Source organism: Ruditapes philippinarum, unplaced genomic scaffold, assembly GCF_026571515.1.
Source record: "Ruditapes philippinarum isolate M1 unplaced genomic scaffold, ASM2657151v2 ctg8857_1_1_1_1, whole genome shotgun sequence".
Lineage (NCBI taxonomy): Eukaryota > Metazoa > Mollusca > Bivalvia > Venerida > Veneridae > Ruditapes > Ruditapes philippinarum.
In genome coordinates, this window is record NW_026853239.1 from 1 (window position 1) to 21637 (window position 21637).

The following is a 21637-nucleotide window of genomic DNA, read 5'->3' on the forward strand; positions in this document are numbered from 1 at the left end:
TTAAAAAAAAATGGAATACCCCAAAGTTCCTTCAGTATATAAGGATTTTCTGGGGTTAAATTTTTTGGCCAAATCGGGGATTTCTACGAAACTCAAAAAATAAAATTGGAAAAATTTTCTAAAACCATCGCGACGTACAAGTATGAATTTTTATAAAATTCAAATTTTATATGAAATTTTTTTTACGCATTTAATAGAAAAAGATGTTCTTTTGTAAATTTTAGCTACTGTCCCTTTAGGCTGAGAAGTTTGTGAGGGTTTTTTCACCATTTTGAGTACAATACTGAATCTATTGGGCTTATATATAAAGGTGTGAATAAGTTTGAAGGATTTTTGGGTCTGGGGAAATGAAAAGGGGTTAATTAAAAGATCCCCCAAAAATGATTTTTTTAAAAAACAGTGAAAAATCTGAAATTGTTGGGGATATTTTAAGTGGGAAAACATTTTACTATATCTGTTAATTGTTAGCTTTCAAAGGGGTTCCTCAGTACAGGGTTTAAAAGTCCTCTCGTTTCGACGTCTCTCGAATTTCACCAAAAGGCCCGATTTACAGTGTTCCCCCATTATTTGAACGAAATTTTGGGGGGGTACATGTTGTAATTACGTAAAATTAAATAATGTAACAAAAACCCTTAGAAAACTCAAAATCTAAAAAAAAGTTCGGCTTGGTTTGATTAACCCGTTTTTGGGCAATGGTGTAATTTCAACTACCCTCCACCCCCCAGCCCGGCTGAAAACAGTAGTTGTATTTGAAAAAAAATCGCAAAAAAAAGAAATTTAAAAAGGGGGAAAAAATTTTTAACAGGGATCTTTATTTTGAAAAAGAATAAATATTATTGGTAGTTTTTTTATCCATTTTCCCAATAAAGAAAAAATTAAATAGGGTTAAAATCTAATTTTTTACAGGGATTTTTTTTTTTAAATTTTTAAACATATCAGTAAATTTTAATTTAAGGAAAAAAAACTATTAAGTATTATTAGTAATTTAACAATGCCATTATTCCCTTTTAATAAACAGATGTTTTATGAATACAAATTTTTCATAATCAAAAAATATTAAAAAAATAACCCCCATATTAAAATAACATGTTTTATAAAAAAATTATAAAAAAAAACTATTGTTGTGCAATTTAAGCTTCAGCCCAGATGGTCAAAAATTTCAAGAAAAACAATTTTAAAAAAGTGTCTAAGGTATAGGGAAAAAAAAGTTTCAAGTTCAAATAATATTTTTCAATATTCGATTTTTGCCGTTTTTTTCAGTTTTCAAAAAAATTTTACTTGCGTTTCTTTAAAGGGGATTTTGCATTTTTGCACTTTTTGGGATTTTCGTGATTTTGCAAGGCCCTAATAATGGGTTAATTGTTTCCTTTTTGGTTACTTCCAATTCCAATTAAATACATGTATATTTTAAAAACTTTCATGAAAATTAGCATGAATTTGGAGGCGTAATGATTTTAGGCTTTCCAGCAGAGACAACTTACATTATTTACGAGAACTTACAGTGGTATTTTGTCTAGGAAGTTCACAAGTATGACCTGCAGCTTGACCTCAGTATCAAACGAAGGCAGCTCAATCTGGCCGAAGAAACTGCAAAGAGAGTTTTAGATGTTATCATTTTAACAACACAATAACAACAACAAGCACTTTAAGTAAGGTCTTGCTCACTTTTAATTTAGAGCTATAAAATCATTATTACATGTAGGACTTTGATTGTCCTAAAATGTAGATACAAAAAGCCTATATACATGTTCATACTCCCATTATTAGGAATGTTTACTCATAATTATAAAATAACCTTATTCTAGCTTTGTTTCTGTTAATTAGGTTTCTTTTCTTTTTTTAAAAAAAAGCAATTTTATTTCTCTAAATAAGATATTAAAACTTATAATTAGGACATATAAATCAGTTTCTAGTTAAAACTTCACTACACAGTGAGGATATATGTACAACGATTTTCCAGATTTACTGGTGCAGGAAAATTGATGCCACATTATGCAGGAACCTGAGTATAAAATCCTAACTTCCTGGCGAGATTGCAGTACTCAGCGGTGAGCGTGCAAAATCGGGATGAATTTGTAAAAAAAACGCAAAGAAAAAAAGTACGTATACCCTACGGCTGGCATATCCATTGATGCTTGTTAATCTTTGCTACTCATTTTTTTCCGAAAACGGAAAAGCCAAAAAAGCGGGCGAAACTAGAGACTGACATGTATTAAGTGATGATAAGAACTTAAAGGCCAGTAACGGGAAATAAAGGGGACAAGTAGTGGAGGAAAAAAGAAAACATTATAATTCATTTTTCTCGTGCTCTAAAACGAAAAATCATTAAAAAAAAATTTAAAAATTTAATTACTTTATTAATAAGTCGATCTTTTAAAAAATGAGAGAGAGGGTACCTTGAAGAAAAATTAAGAGCAAAGGAAGTAACTATGCGTTGAGAACCGAAAGTAAGGGGTTTTTTTTTATGAATTTTAATTGCATTTTGATTATTTATTTATTTTGTGTGAAGATAATAAAAAATGAGTGTGAAAAAGTGTTTACTTCTTGGTTTATTTTTATTACGAAAATACGAGGCGGGGGTTGGCAAAACATGCAATTTTGTGAAACTAGGGTTTTCAGAAATTTAAAAAAAGGACAAATTCTTTGATAAAATATATAGTTTAAAATTTTAGTGTTCTGGATCCGTGGGATACTCTTTTTATTACTCGCTTGTATGAAAAAGAAAATTTTTAGATTTTAATTTATACTTTTTAAATTAAAATTAATCATTGCCCCGATTTTTTTCAAACTTTGCATTTTTCATTTAAAAAATATATGTTGCAGAACCTTGCCCAAAAAGACATATTTTATGTTAACCCATTTTTTTTTAGTATGTCTGCAGCATGCGATATGTAGCTGACCCTATGCTTAAAACTGTACTAAAAATTTTACAGGGTTGTTTTTCCCCTTTCCCGGACCTTTAAAGACGCACCATCTTTTTCTATCTGTGTTCTTCAACGAAGTTTCATTTAAAAAAATAGGTAATAAAATGTTAAGAATTTTTTCGTTCAGAGTGGTTTTTTCTATTGAATTTTAACTAAAAATTTTTATCATTTTAAAAAGATAATTTTCGAAGTTACTTTTTCCAATTTTATAAAATTGGTATAAGTCTAAAATAGACTTATATTTCTGCATCCTCATCCGTGGTACAAAGAATAAAAAACATTTTCACATACGTTGTCTTTGGTTTAACCAATTATAATTTGGTTTTTAAAAAGAATATATTTTTAAGTACTTTGGTTTTTAAACAAATATTGGTTTTTAAATATTTTTTTTATTATTAATATCATTTTTATACCCCCAAAAACGATCGGTCGGTCCAGCGGTTCGTTGTATTTTTCTTGTCCGGAGCTTAACTTGAAGACTAATGGTTTGAATTCAGTATAACTTCATACAATGGTCAAGCACATTGAGAGGAAGTGCAGTGCACAAGAACCAAACTGACTCCATCTTGACTAATTACAGAGTTATTGCCCTTTGTTATTTTTCCTTGTCCGTAGCATAACTTGACACTTACTGGTTATCAACTCGAACAACTGGATACAATTGTCAAGCACTATAAGCAAAGTGCAGTTCACAAGAACCATAACTCTATCTAAAGTAATTACAGAGTTATTGCCCTTCGTTATTTTTTTCCATTGCTTTCTTTTGTCCGGACTATAAACTTGAAGATTAGTAGTTGGAATTCAATATAACTTCATACAATGGTCAAGCACATTGAGAGGAAGTGCAGTGCACAAGAACCATACCTCCATTTTGACTAATTACAGAGTAACTACCCTTTGTTACTTTTCCTTGCCCGGAGCATAACTTGAAAACTACTGGTTGGAGAGGGAGTGGAAAGGTCAATCAACGACGAATTTAGGATCCAACAGAATTTAATTTCATCTACTTATGATTCTTTACATTACTTTTTTGCGTTTTACTTCTGCATTAACAGACACCACGAATTTAAGAACAAGCAAAACTGTCCATTTTTAACAATGCTACAAAAGTCCATGAACGCAAAATAATTTGAATTCACATGCTGATAGAAGCTAAATCACACAATAAAAACTGACTCCTTACTGTAAAAGTAATTTTTAAAGCAACTTGTGTCGTCAGAAAATTTTATTACAATCAAAAGAATAAAGTTGTTGTTTTTATTATTGTTGTTTGATCTGAATATCTTCAATAGATGGCTTTTTCCTTTTGAAGCAGTTTTTGTGAGTTTTTTATTGTTGTTGTTGTTGTTTGTTTTGTTTCGTTTTTTTTCCATCGGGAATTATATAAATATGATACCTATGTCAAATGAATTAAAACCAGTCCTTTCTTCCCAAAAAATATTGCCTATGTATTGTCAATTATTTTAGAAAATGTAAAAACACTTTCAATGAAAATTTTTCAACAAAAAGGAAAAACATTTGAACGGGGCCAAAAATTTTTTAAAACAGGAGCTGTCCCCGGGCTTTTTTTCTTCCTTTTGCCCGCCCAACGATTTTTTCACCATACCATTAAAACTTAAAAATTTGGAAAAATTATAAAACCTGAAATATTTATTTTATATCTGTAAAAAAGGGGGGAAAAATTAAACTTTTTACTATTTTAATAAAAAAATCTGAAAATTTTGTACATGATAGCGCTATAAAACATGCCGTTAGGGTGTTCGTAAAATAGGACGAAAAAGACTTTAAACGGACAAATAACGCGCAAGTACCCAAACAGCCCCCTTAATATTTTAATGTTTTTCTTTTTTCAATTATTTGAGTTTTTATTTTTTTATTTTTTTGTTTAAGCAAATTTCTATGTCATGGGGCGGAGTTTCAAATTCAACTCGAAAATTTTTGCTTTTAAATTTCATTAAAACGGTTTTCTGGCCTTTAAAAAGAAAAAAAAATTATTTTTTTTAATTAAAACGATCTTTAATATTATCATTTTTCTTTGTAACTTATTTTTTTAATTTTTTTAAAAAATTCTTTTGATTTAAAAAACCGGCTCCCAAAAACCAAAAGCATAAAAAAAGTGAATTTTTACATGGGTCGATGGGACCAAAAAAAGGAAAAGGATGCAAAGTCAAATTTTCCAAATTAAAAAAGTAAATCTTTTTTTTTGTTCGAGTCATAGCCCAAAATTGAGTTTTTAAAAAACGTAAAGTAAAAAAATCTTCGTAAAAGTGAGCTAAATCAAAATTTTTATTAAAGTCATATACCGGTCGGTCGATTTTAAAAAATCAAAAAAACAAACAAAGAACCAACTTTCCTATCGCTCTGTCTTACTTTAATCTTTATATCATATAAAAAAACTGCACGTTTTTCCATTTTTCCCTCCCTACTAATAATACATTTTAAACAAATTGAACGTCCTAAGTTAAGCATAAAATATACTTTGTAAGTAAAGCATTCTTTTAATCTAGATTTCTTTAAAAATATAAGGATTTTATATTTTTTTTCCTTCTTATTCCTGTATGTGGAGACGTTTTTATCAATCGTTTGATTTTGTCTTTCCCCTATAAAAAGAGAAACCAGAATCCCTAAAGAAAGCCAAACACGGCAAAATTGAAAATGTTGCAGGCTCGGTTTGATTGAGCCTTTTCATGGACAGTAATGGTAATTGCAAACTGCCGTCCACGCAATTAGTTAATTATTACATGTCTCAGTATTTTGTATACATTTATAAGATATCAAGTAAAATAATCTGGAAAAGATCCTTCGGGAGCAATAAGAAGCAAAAGGATATTAAGCCCAAACTGAAAACAAAACCGGGTTACCTATATAAACCTTATAGAAAATATACGACACATCGTGTCTAATATAGGAAACTCTGTTTATTTAAGCATGATTATAAAAAAAGAGTGTAGTTTATCTGAATAACTATCGATTCCACGTCCTGGAACAAGCAAATACTAGGAAACACGGTCGTGCCCCATATAGGGCTCGAGCCCATGATCCCTAGGTTGACAGGCAGACACCTTAGCCACAAGGCTACCGCTCCTACCGAACTTATTGTGTCTTACCTTCGCCTTCTTTTTATTTCTCTTTACTTTAATAACCACGCCCAGATTTACGTTGCCATCAGTGTTTTTCCAGTCCTTTCCTTTAAACATTTAACTTAAAATGTTATAGCAATAAAAGTGATAACCAAATATTTTTATTCCAAACAAAAAGTAAATATTTTGTTCCAAACAGCATATTATAAAAAATATTTTCTAATTTTCTTCTTAGCCAATCATTTTTGATTCATAGTATATCTAATAAGTCAAGTTCTATAATTTCTGGATTTGCACAACCCAAAAATACGCAAAACAATATTTGACAACAACAGTTATAACATTAGATATAAAAAATTTTGACAGGTTATATGGCCCTATAGAAACAGTTTTTATTACAAACAACCGTTTATATTCAGCAATATCATCTGTCCAAAAACTTTATAACGAATTTATAACACTGCAAACTTCATTCTTTAAAGGGAAAAGTCTTCATAAATTGACCGCAGTCGTGTATATTATTAGTTATAAAGATTGTTGACATGTTATATGACCCTATATAAACGGTTGTTTGTAAATATAACCCGAGCCGCCAGGTAAGGGTTATATTGCAAAAAATCGTTTATATTCTGCCATATAACCTGTCAGACATATTTATAACGAATTTATAATACTGCAAACTTCCTTTTTAGAGAAAAAAGTGAGATTTCTATATAAATGGACAGCAGTCGTGTATATAAAACTATATAAACGTCAAGAATATCCAATGAAAAGTGACGTTACAAACGGACAGTATTATAAAATGTAATAATAAACGTCAAGGTTATCCAATGAAAAGCGTGCAGTATTATGAAATGTTATAATAAACGTCACGATTATCCAATGAAAAGTGACGTTACAAACGGGCAGTATTATAAACGTCAAGATTATCCAATGAAAAGTGACGTTACAAACGGGCAGTATTATAAAATGTTATAATAAAGATATGTACCAGGTACTACTTTACAACCAACTGCTATTTTCTCCCCTGGTTTAAGTTTTCTGGGTTCATCCACAATAAGTACGTCATATCCTAGAGGCCCATACATATAAACATTTTGGTTTTCATCTGCATCCCATTCTATCCAAAGCTGTTGATCTTTAATAGGAAGAAATAAAACAAAGCGCATTGATACATCACTCATATTATAGTATGTTATATATTTGTAGCATTTACAGACTAAAGGCATAGAGAACATAGCAAGCAAATGAAATATGAGACAGGTAGTGTCAATTGATTTATAAATTGTTTGGTCAAGATAACCTTTCTATAAATGTCCCTTGCCCTCAATAGTGAAATATGAAATTAGGCAAAGCCTATGAACGGGGAAGTCTGTTAAAAAGTTAATTTTTCCGTATTAAAAGTGTCATTCGGTATTATATAAACCGCTTCCGTTTTCACTCGGAATACTGAGTATTATTTATCCGAAAAGTTGCGATTGTCTGTTACCGGAATATCCCGCGTATTATCATTGAATAACATTGAAAATGGCGCCGCCCGACTAGAACTGACACTGAAAATTTCATTGATAGGTATAGAATTTTATGTATTCTTTAATTGTTTTTATTTGATTTTCTTTTAAATATACACATGTAGTCTATAGCCGGGCAAGTCAAAGCCCGGGCCCGCTTTAAAAGTCTATATTCCCCTTATGGCTGAGGGGTCACCTTTAATTGTTGAGGCTTAAGAAAAGCAGTCACTGTTTATCCCTGCGTGACCATAAGAGTACGCTCCCTTCGCAGCTTACTGAATGCACTCACGCTTATTGAAACATTCGACCGATGCGCAGGAGAGTACAATAAGAGGTGACTAAACGGGTTTGAAGAACTGGAGTCTATGCATCTCTTAGCTACCGCAGATGAGGTGGTTTTGACCCATTGTGTTGTTTTAAAGTTTGTAACTCCTGAGATTTGCCAAAATCATCTTTACTTTTTCGGCTCAATATGACCCATTCATTTTTACTGTGTCGGTGCACCGTAACCGAACAGTCAAACAAAAACTAGTCTAAAAATCAAAAGCAATAAAATGCTTTTATACTATTTAATACTTTTATACTTTTAATTTTTGTAGTTGGGGTTTACGTCCACCAACACACTAAAGGTCATGTGGCGACTTTCAAACTTTACTGATAGATAAAGACCTAAAGTGCCCCTCCGTGCATGATTTTAGTTATAAGGGGTTATATTAAAGGCACTCCACTTCCGTCAAAAAGTCTAAAAACATATAATTTGAATTTCTTACATAGATCAACTGGAAAACAAAACCGTTCCAACGCTTTTCAATTTTGGGTAATTTGGCACAATTAGATTTATTATTTTGGAGCAAATGATCTGAAATTTTGCACACACGCTTTTGGTCTAGACCTACATCAAATCGAATATTAAACCTCGAAAAAAATTATTTTCAGTTCCTTCAGAACAATGTAGAACTGATCTGTTTGACTTACCGTTATCAGCATGCCCTATGACCGTTCCAGGGCCATTGCTATCTTGCTGTCTATAATGCCAGTCCGGACCTCTCCGTACTCGGCTGCCAATCGGAGGCAATGTCTTGCTTTTGGATTCGTGATAAGTATCTCTGTCGGGCCTATTTGATGTTCTGGCATTTTCATCATAATGTCGTTTGGCACTTTTCTGTATATTCATCAGATCTTCCTATAGAAAATGAATATATAATTGTTTTACTAAAGCCTTTTACATTCTTCCATACTTTAGTGGCGACATATACGAATAACACAATTTGACCATTTCTACCGGTACACCGCCTGCTCTAAGCCAATCAGAATGGGGAATTTAATATCACATGATTAAAAATGGCCGACAAAAGATCTCAAAAACGGGGCGCCTACGGGGCACGCTATCTGCCACGTTTTTGACGGGTTACCTATGTTTTGAATTGTAATACTAACTTCATACACGAAGCTCGAAACCAGTGTGGTAGGCTCCTGCGGGGTAAAGCGTATTCGGAGTATTTTTCATACAGAAAAAAACATTTACTCTATTGTTCAGGAATGAGTCTATATGATGAAATGTTTTTCGAATACTCGGCTGAACGGCTAGTAATAGCATTTTTGGAAAGGATAATTCTTTTAACATTTAAACGAGCCGCCATATTGGTATCCTCAAATTCTGATGTCACAGTAGAAAACACACTCTCACGCCACTAGAAATAGACCTGCAGACAGCGGGCGAAAGTATCTCCGGCGTTTTATTACGATATCGCCAGACGCCAGACATTAGTCGATATTTACCGATTCATAGAGAAAAAACATTGGCGTGTAAAAGTAAAATATTATGAAGGGAACAAAGACAGTAATTTACACATTGGTAGCGGCCAAAAGGAGCACAAAATATGCAACAATAGCCTTTACTGTGTTAGTCAAGCAGCAGAAAGATGGTAATAAATACTGTAACATCAGTCATTAATATTGAATCCTTTTCACTTTTATTAAAACCTTGGAACATTTTTCTCAAGTTTAATTTTCTTGAATTATTTTGAAACATCTGGGATTATGCAGCTTTAAAAAATAGCTTTACAGATGGTAGTCGTCATATGTCCTACCATATCAAACGTGTTAAAGATTTAGACATTCTTAATGGGATTGGCTGTAGTATATTGAATTTCAAAAGAATCTTCGTAAAGGTGACAGACTTTACCAATGAATTATTTTGGCGCATCTCGGGACATGCAGCTTTACCATAGAATGTTCGAAAAATAGCTTTGCCGACGGTAGTCGTTATATGTCCTACCATATCAAACATGTTAAAGATTTAGACATTCTAAATGGCTATAATATATTGAACTTTAAAACTCTCTTCGTAAAGATGACGAACTTAACCGAAGTCGGATCGAATATTCAAATGCCGAATGTAATGTTTGCATAACTGGAACGCCAGTAAGATTGGACATTACATGAACATCAAAAAGTATCATATAAAAACATTAATATGCAAACAATAACGGTATTAATGTGTCTAAACGGTTCCAACAGAGTCTAGGTGTCTGTTGTATTGATAATTACCTTATCTTCGCTGGAAAGGTCATAATCAGAACCACGTGTCTGCGTGCCAGCAATAAGGCCTAATGGATCTAGCAAGCGTGTCTGAAATTTAAAAATAATTGAGTCACGACAAAAATGATCTTCAAATACGTTTTAAAAAATCAGTTAGTATCTCAATTATGAATAATGATCAAAAATCAAAAAATGATAATAGTAATATATGAGTAAAAGAGTAACAAGGAAAAGCGGTATGTAAGAAACGCTGCCGGATAACATTGAAATGGCAAAACATTGTTACCCTTGAGGTCGTACAACACCGCAAAGTAATAAACAAGAGGGCCATGATGGCCCTAGATCGCTCACCTGACCCATCAAACTCATCCGAACAATTACCTAGACAAGCATTATGACCAAGTTTCATGACAGGTGAGTCAAAACAGTAGCCACTAGAGTGTTAACAAGATGTTTCTATTTTTAGCTCATGTGACCTAGTTTTTCATCGAGATGACCCATGTTCGAACTCATCCGAGCAATGACCTAGACAAGCATCAAAACAAACTTTCAGACCAATTAACAGGATATTTGGATCACAAAAGTAGCCACTAGAGTGTTAACAAGATTTTTCTATTTTTAGCTCCTGTGACCTAGTTTTCTATTCGAGATGATCCATGTTCGAACTCATCCGAGCAATTACCAAGACAAGCATCCCGACCAAGTTTGATGACAATTGAGTCAGAAATGTGACCATTGGAGTGTTAACAAGGTTTTTCTATTTTTAGCTCCTGTGACCTAGTTTTTCATCGAGATGACCCATGTTCGAACTAATTCTTGCAATTACCTAGACAAGCATCCTGACCAAGTTTGATGACACTTGAGTCAAAAATGTGACCTCTAGAGTGTTAACAAGGTTTTTGTATTTTTAGCTCCTGTGACCTAGTTTTTCATCCGAGATGACCGATGTTCAAAATGATTCAAGATTTTACCTAGACAAGCATCCTGACCAAGTTTGATGATGATTGAGTCAAAAATGTGACCGCTAGAGTGTTAACAAGGTTTTTCTATGTTTAGCTCCGGTAACCTAGTTATTCATTCGGGATGACCCATGTTCGAATTCATGTGAGCTATCACCTACACAAGCATCCTGACCAAGTTTGATGATGATTGAGGCAAAAACGTGATCACTAGAGTGTTAACAAAGTTTTTCTATGTTTAGCTCCGGTGACCTAGTTTTTCATCCGAGATGACCCATGTTTCGAACTCATTGGAGCTAACACCTAGACACGCATCTTGAACAAGTTTGATGATGATTGAGGCAAAAATGTGACCGCTAGAGTGTTAACAAGGTTTTTCTATTTTTAGCTCCGGTAACCTAGTTATTCATTCGGGATGACCCATGTTCGAATTCATGTGAGCTATCACCTACACAAGCATCCTGAGCAAGTTTGATGATGATTGAGGCAAAAACGTGATTACTAGGGTGTTAACAATGTTTTTCTATTTTTAGCTCCGGTGACCTAGTTTTTCATCCGAGATGACCCATGTTTCAAAGTCATTGGAGCTAACACCTAGACAAGCATCCTGACTAAGTTTGATGATGATTGATTCAAAAATGTGACCGCTAGAGTGTTAACAAGGTTTTTCTATTTTTAGCTCCTGTGACCTAGTTTTTCATCCGAGATGACCTATGTTCGAACTCATTCGAGCTATTTCCTAGAAAAGTGTCCTGACAAAGTTTGATGATGATTGAGGCAAAAATGTGACCGCTAGAGTGTTAACAAGGTTTTTCTATTTTTAGCTCCGGTGACCTAGTTTTTCATCCGAGATGACCCATGTTCATACTCATCCGAGCTATCAACTACAGAAGAATGCTGACCAAGTTTGATGATGATTGAGGCAAAACTGTGACAGCTAGAGTGTGAACAAGGTTTTTCTATTTTTAGCTCCTGTGACCTAGTTTTTCATCAGAGATGATCCATGTTCAAATTCATTCGAGCTATCAACTAGATAAGCATCCTGACAAAGTTTGATGATGATTGAGGCAAAAATGTGACCGCTAGAGTGTTAACGAACAAGTGTGGATGGACGACGGACGACAGACGACGGACGACGGACATTCAATGATCCTAAAAGCTCACCCTAAGCAAGCTCAGGTGAGCTAAAAAGTTGTTGCAGGTTCAGTATTAATGAGCATGGCATGGGCGATAGTGGTGAATGAAATCCGGACAAAATGTGATCCCTGGGAACCATTAATCACGTCAAGATTACATGAAAATTGCAGATCCGGTTTGCGTGAGTCTGTACATGAGGGAATAATGATTAAGTGCAACATATCCCTCACGCCTTAGCGGTACTCATTTTTAAACACTTAAAAGTGCTAGGATCAATGATCCTGAAAGGTACTGATGACCACCGAAAAGTTTAGTTGTAATTGTAAGATTTTAGCAATCATAACAGTTTAATAATATCTGTCATATGTTGCGGAAAGCCTCGTTACCGCCCAATTGGCGGGTTCCCTAGGGACGGATATTACGATCCGAACCGCAAACATATACAAATGTATCAGGTACTTTTCTTGCATATTCTACAATATTGCATTATATTTTAAATTCTTTACGTTACTACGTTAATAAAATAATTGTTCATGGAAATTTGTCATTTCACCCGGAACTATTTTCTCTCAGCGGAATGAATTATTTCAATCATAACGGTAAAATATCGTCATCTAAAGCGTGCCATTGTACAACACACAACTCATCCCAGCATGGGTAAAACTAACGGAAATACCAGTTTGATATACAAGAATATATTTTACTGGGCATATAATTACATGTTACACAATATTCATCAATATCTTTAAATACATACGGTTAAATATTGTCTTCTCGCCAACCTTCTTCCTTGTCTGCAGTCAAGTACCGCACCGTCTGAAATTGCCGCCATTGTCTTGTGAAAATCCTAAATTCCACAAATATCATACATATTACTGTCTGGACTTTTCATCAATTCAATGAAGAGTTATAGCTTTTTGTCAATATAAGGACGTTAAAGTCAAACAATTGTCATATTTGACGTCATTTGTCTCATGAGAATATCGAAACACAATCAATTCTACTAAATGATACTGTTTGAAATGGGATATCCCCCGGGAAAAAGAAAATGAAAACAACACATTTACAATAAAATGCAGACTCGGTTAGATTGGGTTTGCTGATAAGTGTTATGGATAAGTGGAAAATCTCTCATGCCCATTTCAAGGGTTTAACAAATATTTAATCGTCATAAGTCCCGAAAGACTAAAACCTTTATCTCTTCCCTCGGCACGTGCATGTCATGGAAAAGAAAGAATAAACACTTTCTCTCTTCCCCTCGATACGTGCACGTCGTAGAGAAGGCACAGGACATCGGCCGAAGATTTATAGCTAAGCAAAATGAACTCGTACTCGACAACTGTTTGTGCCTCAATGGACTGATAGTCCCTCATTTAAAATAGAATACACACATACAAAGACTACACAACTAGACAACGACCCCGAGATATAGTACGGGACAACTTTGTACAACGGTTACGTAATACTAGCCAAAGGGAGGTAAAATGACAGGCTGATACGTACCACATCTGAATTACCAACTGGTACAAAAAACAAATCCATATGAGTTTTCCTTAGTCTTTCCATTTCTTGTAATATCTTTGCTTTCGTCTAAAAAATAAAATGAACAATCCATGATTGGATTTTTTTCTCAGATAGTAATAATATTAACAGAACAGCTATTGAAAGAGGTTTTATACGGTAGACATTATTCTTGCTTATCAAACAAGTTACCACGCATAGTGTGTTTGTAATCTGAAAAAGGAGCGTATAACACAAAATCGAAAAATAAATCCGCCGGGCGCAGTTAAAGATGGTCTTTAAATCGTTGAATTTTAAAGAACATGGCAGTCCAAAAGTTTGTTTTTTTTCCAGTTGTTACTTATCTGATCTAGTAATAAGAAATCATACATGTATAGAGATAATTATATTCATTATTATATTTACGTCATCAACTTTGCTCGAATCTGCAATATCAGGTCCAGCTATCAAATCGTCTTCTGTTGGTCGACCATCCGTGACAAATATAATCTTCGTAAATATATTAGAACTATTATCGAGGTGTTGTATCTGGTCTGCAAAATTGTGAAATTGGAATTTAACTTTCGAATGATATATTTTGATTAATACCGGTACTTCTGTGGATCTTCTGACAGAAAATAAAGTATATTATATTGGTGCACTCCCTTTGCTAAATCACAAATTTAATGCAAAATTAAAAGGTCAACCAGCACAGTAAAATTGAAAATACTAAATTATGCCTGTTCATGGACGATGTTGGTATATGCAAGTTACCGTCCATGCCTCCCTCCTAGCACCGGCGGAGGCAGAACTTTTTATACGTCGAGAATGATACAGGCATTTATTCCCTTCGTCAGGTCGGACTGTAAGATTTCCTATGGCAACAATGTTTCTTACATATAACAATCAACAGATACTAAATTCCAAACATACGTTAAATATTGAATAGTACCATATATGAAAACATTGATAATTGTATCATTACCGCTTTTTAAATCATATTTCAGATGAATTTAAAATATAACACCAGAGGAATTTAGAATATAATACATGTATATAATTCGTGTAAAATATGATATTGAAATATTAACAACTTTTTTTACTTACGTCTACTACACCACGCCGCTGCCAGTGCCATAAGGCATCCACCATACATCTGTGTCGGTCCTCCGAGCTTTGTTTCATCTAAAATTAAAATTAAATTTGAATGTTTTGTTTAAATCGGCGTAAATTTATTATTTTCAATAAACAAATACGGTCTAAATCCTGATTTTTTGTACACCGACAAATAATCCAATATCTTTATTATTTCGTCTATATCATGATTATGTAATTAAAAATTTACTAAAGATGAAAAAAGCCATAAATCTGTACATTTAAATTTCTTGAACCCCGAGTTAAATTAATCAAAGGGCTGCAAGCTCTGTCAGTGGTATTATCTGATCTTTGCAATCTAAAGCGTACTGTATATCTGTATGTATTTTCCTGTATACGTTTATTTTTTTATACTATAATTCATCTTGCAGGACACCGAGATGCAGCGACTGCATTTAAATTTTTACTATAACAGTTTTAGTTTGATACATACAGAATTTTGCATGACTAGAGTTGCATCAAAAACTTATTTATGTTCATTTTTTTATGACAGCCACATTTTATCCTTGCATATCGTGACTACTTCCTTAAAAAGACACTTAAAGAATATATAAAAAAAATAGATGCCTCGACTGGGATTTGAACCCCAGACCTCTCACACCCAAAACGAGCGCAACGTGGAAGTTATGAATAAAATCAAATAATTCTTAATTTAGAAATTCCATTTAGGGTTTGTAATCCTTATTAATTTGACGTATTTTGTTCACGATAAACCTGTTGTTTAACACTGATGTAAATAATTTAGCGAAAGTCTCGCGAAAACAGTCCGACATGAATATACTCCACTACTCGACAGTCAGATTTAGTTGTGTAATACGCTCTGAAGTATTCGGTAATCGACATCGCTGAAAATAGCATTTCCATTGATTAAAATGATATTCATCCGCGTAATTTGTGATTGTGCATTTATTGACAATTCTATAAGCCAACGCTACTTTTAAACTTTGAATGCGTTGTTATTTGTTGGATATTTGTAACAAAATTAGAATATTTCTTTCTTTTACATCGCTAGTTTTAAGCTGTTTTTAGAACTAATTGTTGTTAGGTTTGTCGTGAAGCGCTGTGCCAGAGATTGAATGTCAGCATTGTATTTCCTGATCTGCGATCAGAAAATACAAAAACCCGATCAAATAAACGAAACTGGAAAAAAAATAGACAAACAAAATATTATGATTCAACTTATACAATTTAAATGTAAGTCCTATAAATTATATAACAAAAACAAAATTACGTCATTTAAAATGATGAGGCTTAAAACTTTGTGTCGACTACCATTGATATACTTAAAGGCCAATCACGCCTCAGAAAGGAATATATTTTTCATTCTTTAGAAAGGGTAAACACGAGTTATATAATGTTTAAACAACGGATTTAGAACATGTTAGATGCATTTCACCAGCAGAAAATATTACTGAAAGTGAAATTATTTGTTATAAGTAGTATTTTGACTTCCATACGAAATACTAAATCACTAAAATAGTAGTAATTGCCAAAAATGCAACAGAAGCAAAAATAGATCAGTAATTTGCATATGACTATATTTGAGGAAACTATACTATACTATACTATACTATACTATACTATACTATACTATACTATACTATACTATACTATACTATACTATACTATACTATAACTATACTATACTATACTATACTATACTATACTATACTATACTATACTATACTATACTATACTATACTATACTATACTATACTATACTATACTATACTTACTATACTATACTATACTATACTATACTATATACTATACTATTACTATACTATACTATACTATACTATACTATACTATACTATACTATACTATACTATACTATACTATACTTTAAATTACTGTAAAATTGGGGTAACAATAAGCCACTATACCAAGGTCTTTCTCAATATCTCTGTAATCAGCTGTGTATCCAACTTGAATTTTCGTCTGGTGCCCGAATGTTACCAAAGCTACATGTTCGGTGTATAGATCTCTCGAATGAGACTTTGACATATCTTTAAGACCTGAAATGATGTAAAAATTCAACTGTAAAGCATTATTTTTCATATATACCTCCTTATGCGTAAATGAAACATATGAAATAAATATATATTTTCAACTATGATTAGATTTAATAAATGGATATATACGCACACGACAAACATGTGCCATGAGACAAGTTTTCACAGAAATAGTATATTGGTTTATTTTAAGATATTTAGTTACTTATATTTCGATTCACGCATACGTACGTCCTTGCCATTTAATGGCACACATAAGGTACCATGTGCATGGTCGAATCTTGTATCTTAGTTTGGAGACTTAACAATTGAAAACGTGTAAGAGTTAAATCGTATACCAATACATGCACAGTGTGTTAATTAACTGGAGTGTAGGTATTAGTTACCCCCACTCACTGTCTGTTTAAAACATGCTCATTCATTCGCTCATTTTTTCTGGGGTTAACGGGAAAGAGATAATGATAGAGAAGTCATATTCATATGCTCGTACTATGGTAACTTTTCTCTGGGGTTTAATATTAAGAAAAGTGTTATTATTTTTGTCTTTGATACAAAAGAGATAGAACATCAAAACACTCTGCAATCTGATTTATACTCGGGGCTATGACATAACATGAAATTGCATCTATTAAAGCCTTAAAGTTTAATTAACTGTAGACATCGTTATTGCGTTTTGCCCTACGCAAAATGCGCATGCGCGAAATGCAACATTCGTTGCTATGGAAAATCGTATTATAAAAAGGTCTATACTCGGGGCTATGCCCCATCGTACAACTCACATAGTATGGTGTTTCGATGCTCCTTCTATTTCTAAACGCATCTAAATATTGATTCTCATATAAGTGCATACATTAGCGTTCAAACGCTTTAGCAATCATGTCAACCCCTCGTCTACTAAATATATGCAACGAAAAACCCTGGATTACATGTTTTTCGATTTTTAGCTTTACGTTTGGGCTGCCGTTTCAATTTAGAAACACCTGTCAAAAAGTCGGTTTTTAAACTTCGAGCATCGTCCATCCTCTGAGGCGGGCCCTACTTTTAGATTATTCCAGGGAAATACTGAATACATCTTCAAGAAGCATATAACGGCAACGATCTGAAAATTACCAACAAACTATAATCTTGAGCATGTAATCAACTCGAATTGTATGTACGGAATGAAACTATGATAATCACTGTAATCAGATGTACTAAATAAATTGCAATCACAAGAACGTAAATATATTGTAATAATATGTTCGTTAACAGACAGTATTCGCATGTATGTAAACAAACTGTATTAATTAATATTATGTACGTAAACAGTTTTATATAGATTGCACATGTGTGTATATATACTTCAACAATATGTTATAATACATGGCCAGTTCTATGTTGATATATATTAAAGGGACTCCACTGGGTTGTTTTATGACATGTCGGAACTGGAAATAATTTTTCGGGATTAATATTACATTTAATGTAGGTCTAGACCAATAACTTGTTTGCAAAATATTCAGATCATTCGCTCACTCTTTTTTTCCAGAACAATTATACAAAGTGTGAAAACTGACCCAAGATTGACCCAAGTCGGTTGCAAAATATAACACAAAATACCATTTTTCATTTTTTTCTGAGTATATTTCTTTATTTTCTTTTGCATATCTGTCTGTTTTAAGTGCCCCGGCTGATCAATGTAAGAAATTCAAATTTTATGTTTTTGGCGTTTGGACCTCAGTGGAGTTTCTTTAAATATACATGTATGCAATGGTTATCATCATTATAAGTAGTTAAAAATATTACACTAAAATTACACTTACAGTTATCAAGTTCATCTTGGGCCACTGATCGCCAGTGTCTCTCACTGTCAAAAACCAGCCTCGCTTCTTGTTTTATCAGCCGCACTAAAATGTTCCATATGAAACTATATGATTTTGAATTACCATTAAAATGTTATATGGAACTATATGATTTTTAATTATCACTAAAATGTTATATAAAGCTATGTTGAACCTCAATATTCACAAAAACGAATTCGTCACATGTGTGAAAAAATCGCTCTAATTCCTCACACGTGTGTGACAAGTTCATACGAATTGGGCACACATTTGTGAATTATTCGTTCAGCACTACAGGAAAACAATGCATGCTAAATTGCGTGCTTGACAAAGAAATTAACTAGATTGAAATTTGGATGACAAAGTGTATCATAATGTATTGTTGAAAGTGTAATAACGGAAAAGAAAACCTTTAAAAATGCCGGCTATTCTTAAAAAATGTCATGAAGTATGACTGTTATGATATGATTTTCAAACCAATTTCTATTTTGTTGTTAGTTATATAACTTCACAAACAATTATTAATTTACATATTCAAAATTTGAGCAAAATGGACCTTATACACATCGTAAATACATAAGATATAAATGCAAATATGAAATACCAGAAGAAGGAGACGCCGCTACATTTAAATGAAGTATAAATCATTTTCCTGGAACACCACCATAATTGTCTAATACTTGATTTGTTTCAATAACAAAAGTTTGTGTTAGTGAATGCCACCAATCTAATTAAAATCAGCTCTAAATAACGCTCTGCATTTAAGAAATAAGTAGGTCATAACTTTAGTCAAATTGTGAATGCCACATTAATAAATATGACTTCAAGAAATTACGATTTAGACATAAGACAAATATAATACCTGACTGTTTAGGTACCATGAAGTTTGGCTTCTTTAACGGAACATTGCTGCAATTGATAAAGAAGTGATTGAAAAATATCACCTTATACAAATTAAGAAACTTACATTTGTAAAATTTGCAAAAAAAATTTTTTTTTAAAAATCTGAATCTTCTGAATTTAGAACTTAAGCTGACAAGCATCATGCTAATGGCGTTAATTACGTGACACGATGTCCATTTTATACGCTGTCATATTGAATTGAATTTGTCATAAATTTTTAAAGATGAATTTGTCATATATTTCAAAAGACTGGAAATTATAATGGTATTGATCAATAATGACAAAAGATAATTAAAAATAGTTATGATACAATTTAAAAACTATCTAAATTATTAACACTTTTTAATTATTGAGAATTAAGAACTGAGCGTTTCCGTTATATTCTGAACGATATTTTTAGAAATGTTCATTGGTCACTTGGATTATTGATTTTTTTTTTCATATTAAAATATTGGCAAAATTATGGCAAAATGTCAAGTTTATTTTCATTTTTTTTTGCCTGTTCACTAACCATTTACTTTTGGATGGGCATAATGTCATTTTCAATCTATTTATTTTCAACTTTTTCATTTAAGTATAACCTATTTACTAACTATTTTAAATTGATTAACACTCATTTATAATTATATCAGTTGTTACATTGATAATGTACACGAAATGGGAAATTATATCAATTATTACCTTTTTCTATTTCCTTTATTTCCTTCTCCAGCGTTGCTTCGGTTGTTATAAAGTCCAGATCTACTTTCCATGTTCCTCAAACTGTTTTCTTTAAACTTTTTATCATCGTTTAATTTTTGTTTTTCTTTAGTCTTTGTAGCATCGTTTTTCTCTGCGGTTGTCATTCTGTTAAATGCATTATCACCCTCAGGCGGTGCTGACTTAGACTTAAAACTATTGGTATGTTTATGTAGACCTTGACCCTTTGGATCTGCTGTTAGTGGGTCGCCTTCATCGTGATTTATTAGATTCTTCTTTCTATTGGTGTCATCATGTTTTTGATCGGCAGTTTTATCTTTATCATAAGGTTCTGATTTAGTCTTTGATTTGGATTTACTCGTTGCTGTGTCGATAACAAAAGGTATAATAAATATTTTTGTAGTAGTATTGTTGTAAACATTATGCAATGAAATATGACAGTTTTTTGGATGAAAAAGGCACATTATGGTTCAGAAACGTATGTATTTTCTTTAGAAAAAGGGCAAACATGAGTTTTTTAACATTTATTTATATAATGATTTTTGTAATGAAAAAATTTATTAGAAAAATAAATAAAAAAACAACATTGTTTTCATAACATTATAGTAATTTCTCGAATAAGTTGTAACAGAAATTTATTGTTTTTTTTTTAACACACATGTTGTACAACAAATCAGAATAAATCATTCCGGAAAAAAGATAATTCCCCTCCTAATACTTGTTGGTTTACCGATTATTTGTTGCATGTTCCGCTCATTTTATTTCATGAAATACATGTATACAGTCACGTTTCTTTTTATTTTTGTTTTCTGTAGCTATTTTAATTATGCTATAAACAATATTTTTTTCGTAATCCAAAGATCTGCTGAAATATATAACTTTATACACTAAAAACACTTATAAATAACACATCATATGTTTGAATTACCAGAGACTGTTGGTCCATTTTGAAGAAGTTTTAAATTACCGGTCTCGTCTTGAAATTTACGTTCCACCATGTCAAACCTGTCAACCAGTACCTTCAGATCATTACTTAAATGACTTTCATCTCTTGTTTTGAGCCTTTCCTCAATTGTATTTATGCGTGACTGAAGTTTTTCTATATCTGTGTTAACATGTATTTTTATTTAAACATAACTTCATAAGTGAAATATACAATTGTCTGTGATGACCAGTATATTGGTGCTTTAATTTCATTTTTGTTTTACTATTACTTTAATCAAATTTTCTAAGTCAAAGTAAGCAATTATTAAAGAAATAAGTGTTGCATTATAATATAAATTGTCTAGCAGTCTTGGTGACGAAATAACCAATTTTCATCTATTAAGCCAATCGCTAAGAAAAATCGACCGGATGTAGTATTTTCTCGCGCGACTTCGTCCGAAAAGCACCG

The 21637-nt window shown here is 32.4% G+C and overlaps 3 protein-coding genes across 3 annotated transcripts; all 3 read right to left on the reverse strand.

Annotated features, from left to right (window-relative positions):
- Positions 1–5920: 5920 nt before the first annotated feature.
- Positions 5921–10209, reverse strand: LOC132736210 (uncharacterized). The gene is made up of 4 exons (XM_060723306.1): positions 10066–10209; positions 8491–8698; positions 6996–7142; positions 5921–6111 (listed from the first exon to the last, which is right to left on the reverse strand). Exons 2-4 carry the CDS (start codon positions 8687–8689, stop codon positions 5921–5923), a joined length of 537 nt encoding a protein of 178 aa, XP_060579289.1. The 5' UTR covers positions 8690–8698; positions 10066–10209.
- LOC132736215 (uncharacterized) lies at positions 10039–15021 on the reverse strand. The gene is made up of 5 exons (XM_060723315.1): positions 14760–15021; positions 14079–14206; positions 13656–13742; positions 12910–12999; positions 10039–10146 (listed from the first exon to the last, which is right to left on the reverse strand). The coding sequence occupies exons 1-5, from the start codon at positions 14806–14808 to the stop codon at positions 10039–10041; spliced, it is 462 nt and encodes a 153-aa protein (XP_060579298.1). The 5' UTR covers positions 14809–15021.
- Positions 15022–19241: 4220 nt separating this feature from the next.
- Positions 19242–21352, reverse strand: LOC132736206 (uncharacterized). Its single transcript, XM_060723304.1, has 3 exons — positions 21173–21352; positions 20227–20608; positions 19242–19551 (listed from the first exon to the last, which is right to left on the reverse strand). The coding sequence occupies exons 1-3, from the start codon at positions 21240–21242 to the stop codon at positions 19428–19430; spliced, it is 576 nt and encodes a 191-aa protein (XP_060579287.1). The 5' UTR covers positions 21243–21352; the 3' UTR covers positions 19242–19427.
- Between the last annotated feature and the right edge of the window lie 285 nt (positions 21353–21637).